At 41.6% G+C, this 5,131-nt stretch overlaps 1 protein-coding gene across 1 annotated transcript; it reads left to right on the forward strand.

The window, feature by feature from the left end:
- Positions 1 to 1,754: 1,754 nt before the first annotated feature.
- On the forward strand, positions 1,755 to 2,824 carry LOC108802650 (chemokine-like receptor 1). The gene has a single exon (XM_018574508.1). It carries the CDS (start codon positions 1,755 to 1,757, stop codon positions 2,805 to 2,807), a length of 1,053 nt encoding a protein of 350 aa, XP_018430010.1. The 3' UTR covers positions 2,808 to 2,824.
- The last annotated feature ends 2,307 nt before the right edge of the window (positions 2,825 to 5,131 follow it).

The raw sequence follows: 5,131 nt of genomic DNA on the forward strand, positions 1-5,131 counted from the left end.
AATAATATAAATATAAATAATAAAGCAAATATTTAAAACGTTTAAAAAAATAAAGACATAAGTAAAAAGCAATATTTCTCTGCACCCTATTTCTCTGCACGCACACACATGAACACAAACACAGGTGTAGAGCGTGCACTTGTATGTAACCAACAATTGCACAAAACAAAGGGATAGAAATAGAGAAATAAGTTTAGATCCCTCATTTCTGTTTAACTCTAAACATATGAACAGTAATGGCTGCTAATGTGTGCCAATTGATCATTTTGGATACTGTCATCGCTGTAATCACACACACACGCGCGCGCGCACACGCACGCACATAGTTTTGAGGCTTGACATAATTGGTTAATGTATGTCATTACCCGCTGCACGGCTTCCTGATTGCCTGGAGTGCCGAGTCCATGCCAGAGGAAGCACCGGTATTGGTACTCGGTATCAGTACTCGTGCTCGATACCGAAAAAACGGTATCGGTGCATCCCTACTGTGTATAGTGTGGTGGAATGGCAACTTTTAGTCTCAGTTAGTTGCCCATGTCACAGGCTGACAATGCGGAAGCACAATCAGGAAACAGGAACAGGATGTTGTCATCCTATAGCAGGAAGTACCTGAGCAGGGACTTTCATGGCACGATCATAGGGTGTTATTTTAAGCTGCACATTTAGGACCTATGCTTACCTTTTCTCGCAGGCTGCATAACCACCACTCCCGAAGTCTCCCAGGCAGGCTCTGCTTCTTTCATGCATGCCCAGAAGAATCTTTATTTATTCCTATGGAGAGGCTGTCCAGAGGCATAATCGAAAACCTTTCCATAGCAATAAAAAGAGATGCTTTAGTGCATGCAGAGCCCAGCCTGGAGACCTCAAGAGCTGTGGTTGTGTGGCTCCCAGTGGAACAAACGGTGAAGATCTCAGAGGAGCAAGGATGTGTAAGGCTTGTAAGGGGGGAGGTTGTTGTGGGGAGGGGGTGACCCAAAAGTACAGTTATACATAAGAACAAAACTTATATTGCACCTAAGCCAAAACTTTTTTTGTAGTTTCTTTAGATTAAGGTTGGTTCAAACTCTTCCAGTTTCTTTTTTTTTGCGGTCTGTGCCTCCTCGGGGAAACTTACCTTCACTTCCAGTCCTGTAGACACAACAGCAAGTGAGAAGGGATTTTCCAACAGTAAGGGACAATTCCATTTTAGGTAGTTGTCAATGGAACAACTGTCCCCATTGAAAGATTTACAAACCACTTGTCCGTTCTCCCCCCATTGCACCGCACCTACCTCTCTCCATGCTAGCTCCATCATCCCACCTCCGTCCTCTTGTCTCCCCCAACTGCTGAGTATCTCTCCTCCCTGGCGGGGAGCAGAACGGCTAGAACTCCTGTGTGGAGGTGACAGAGTCAATACAGAGAACCTGTCACCTCCAAATGCTATCGCACAGGGGCTTGTAAAAATTCGGTCCTGGTCAGCAGAGAGGGTGAATCACTCCATTGGGGACATAGACAGCAATAAAAGCCGAACATATGCTTTACTCTGTCTATAACTAAAAAAAAAAGTTTGGGCTTTTCATAGATTTCCAGGTAATGTTTCCAAAGGTTTGTGGTCACTGTCCTATTTTCCAAATGGACATAGAACATATTTTGTGTTTTCATTCTTGTATATGAGTTGGCCATATCAACAACAAGAATGAATTTTGAGCTTTTTCATTTCTCGTTACAGAATTTCTTGACCTCTCTTCTGTCTTGGGAGACTAGAGAATATTACAATGGCCTTTAACATCACTCTGCAAGAAAAGACTACGATCCCTTACCTTGAAAACAGCACTGAGCACTATAATGAAGGGGATGCAAGATTGGAACACATAGCATCGATTATTCGTGTGTTCTCCATTGTGGTCTACTCTGTGGCCTTTCTTCTGGGGACCTTCGGGAATGGGCTGGTCATCTATTTCACCGCCTTCGTAATGAAAAGGACAGTCAACGTTGTGTGGTTCCTTAATTTAGCCATCGCTGACTTCATCTTCACGTTTTTCTTGCCCTTGAGCATTGCCTATGCCGGCCTTAATTTTTACTGGCCTTTTGGAAAATTCATGTGCAAGCTGAACAGCTTTATTGCCTTCGTCAATTTGTATGCCAGCGTCCTCCAGCTCACCGTGATCAGCATAGACCGATGCATCTCCGTCGTGTTTCCTGTTTGGTGCCAGAATCATCGGACTCCCAGGTTGGCCTCCTTTGTAGCCCTGGTGGTTTGGATCCTTGCATTAATTTTCAGTGTACCTTATTTCATATTCCGAGATATATATGTTGAGGAAGATGTTGTTGTTTGCTTTAACAACTTTCATGAGGATCCCTACATTGCCAATGTAAGGCACAGGGCGACAGTTATCTTTAGATTCATTTTCAGCTTTCTTATCCCCTTCACCGTAATCATCTTTTGCTATTCAGTAATTCTTTTTCGTATCCAAAGAAATCACATGACCACATCGAGCAAGCCTTTAAAAGTCATTCTGGCTGTCATCATTACATTCTTTGTCTGCTGGGTTCCCTACCAAGTCTTCTCCTTCCTGGAGCTGTATGTGATTTCTAGTGAAAGTGATCAATTCGCCTACGTAGTGCATGCTGCAACACCTTTTACCTCCAGCTTGGCCTTTATAAACAGCTGCGTCAATCCTGTCCTCTACGTCTTCATCGGCCGAGATTTCAAAAATAAATTCCAGATCTCCTTCCAGGCAATATTTGAGAGAGCTTTCATGGAGGAATCTGGCCAAACGGACTTGAAGAGCAAAAGCAAATCAACGTCGGATTCACAGCTGGTGTGAGATGAGACTACATTTATGGAACAATAGAGACCATGTAGGCCTTGTCAAATATGGAGTATATCACAGGATATACCCATTATATAATGTTACCTAGGCTTCATTACATCAAGGATATTATGAAGTCCTTCAAATATTGCAATTGCCGTTGGCTGGAGAAGATCCTACCAAGTTGTATGAATGTCTGCACTATCTCAAAATGCCAGAACTCATTAAAAAAGCAACACGCAACTGAGAATGCAAGACCTACAGTATGAAAACTTTTGTGGAGACTGATATTAGATATTAGAAGTTGAATTTAGGCAAACAGCTTAAAAATACACAGATGAAATACATATAAGGGGGCCCGTTTACCTACCAAGGGATTTGTATTTCTGTCTATCCAGTCCTAAGATTTATACAACTCTACCACAAAGCACAGTCCTGTCAGGAAGGGCAGGAGACCTGACTGTTCTGCAGGTCATTGAGTCTTAGTAGTCTTGTTGCCCCTCCATGCTGTGACTGGGCAGTGAACTGAGAAGCACCAGACTGATGAGTTGGAGTCTCCTCCTATAAGTAAACATGTGCGATTCATTTCGTTCGGACATTCGAACACATCAGAACTTCCGCATCCCAGTGCATTCGAATGCGTCCGAATCCGAATTTCCGTGTCCGAATTTCGGATCCCGGCTGAATTTCATTCAAAAAAGAAATTGAATCGGACATGTGACTTTTCTGGCCAATCAGATGTGTTTTTCAGTTTAATGCATCCAAATGGGTCTGAATACAAATTTTCATTACGGCAACATGGGAGCCAAGTACAGTATATACAAATAATACTAAAGCTGAGGCTTCTAAACCTGAATGGCGGTCAGGATCCGAATTTCCGAATTGCATTGGGGAGCTCCTGAATGCCATTCGGATCTGGCATCCTCAGCTTTAGTAATATATATATATATATATGGCAACCAGACCCGAACGGCATTTGGGAGCTCCCGAATGCAATTTGGAAATTCGAATCCTGAAAGCCATTTGGGTCTAAGAGATTCAGCTTTAGTATTAATATCTGTATATGGTTTTCAGTGGTATTCGCAACAAATATTCGTAAACTCATCCGAAACTAACAAAAATTCGGATTTCGCCCGAATCCGAAACCCGAACCAAATTGAATTTCGGATCCGAATCCCGAAATAACGAAATATCTGAACCGAACCGAATTTTTCCGCAGCTTACATATCTACCTATTAGCGTGTTCCTTGTTAGCACATGAGCACTGCAGCAAAATGTATTGCCTTCTTGTGTTGTTTCTTCCTTTTCTAATGTGAGCCCTGCTGTACAGTGCATTGCATGTCAAATTTAGGTGCTTGCATTGAAAATATAATGTATTAATGAATACAGAGCTGCAATCATTTGTGTCTTTTGCTGCTAGCTGGAAATAAACTTTAAAAGGAATAAAGTTATCACATATATTTAATCAACAATTGTTTCTCATTCTCAATGTGAATTATTATGAAAAGACTACAAGCTGCATTCCATGACCAATTATCCTGTACATGGACAAAGACATAGGGTGCCATTGCTGACCTTCTTCTGAAGTCCAGATAAAGTCAGAATGTCTGATTTGCATACCCGTTGCAGATCATAGACATTAGAGGCAATGCTAAAGACAATGGGGTTGATTTACTAACCTTATAAACACACCATGAACGTGTATACACCTCTGTAGTGTGTTCCCTCCCAGCATGATCTATGGGAGGAATCGAAAAACCTTTGTAGTGTGTACACACCCAGCAGGTGTGTTGTGCAAAGCCCTGCAATGAATTGCAAGGTAATGTGGTGTAAATTAGCTCTATGTTATGTTGCTTGCGTTGATGAATGCATGAATGTAAATGCATTAGCTAACCATTTTTGTCTAAACTGTGAAGCAGCATTATATACAGTATGCATCATGTACATGATTTTTCCATATATGGCATTAGTGGAAATATGCTTTTAGATACTTTTTGGTTGATAAATACGTTTTGCTGTGTGAAAATCGCACACACCTGGTGCGTGCGTGTGTTTAGGTTAGTAAATCACCCCCAATGGGTCAGCATGACAGCCAGGGATCTAACATGTTTTCGAAAGAGAGGCTATTTAGTTATGGCAGCTTCTATTTTCTTTGAAGGGGCCCTGTCACCGACATAACAAATTATTATTATCATTAATATTATACAGGATTTATATAGCGGCAACAATTTGCGCAATAGCTTTACAAAATGGAAGAGACAGTACAGTTACAATACAATACAATTTCAGTACAATAGGGCCCTGCTCGTGAGAGCTTACATGCTAGTAGGAATTGCAGT

Source organism: Nanorana parkeri, unplaced genomic scaffold (assembly GCF_000935625.1).
Source record: "Nanorana parkeri isolate BGI_ZX_2015 unplaced genomic scaffold, ASM93562v1 scaffold3008, whole genome shotgun sequence".
Taxonomy (NCBI): domain Eukaryota; kingdom Metazoa; phylum Chordata; class Amphibia; order Anura; family Dicroglossidae; genus Nanorana; species Nanorana parkeri.

What these genes read in the sequence shown, in the direction of transcription:
- LOC108802650 (XM_018574508.1), top strand. Translation starts at nt 1,755, where the DNA reads ATGGCCTTTAACATCACTCTGCAAGAAAAGACTACGATCCCTTACCTT.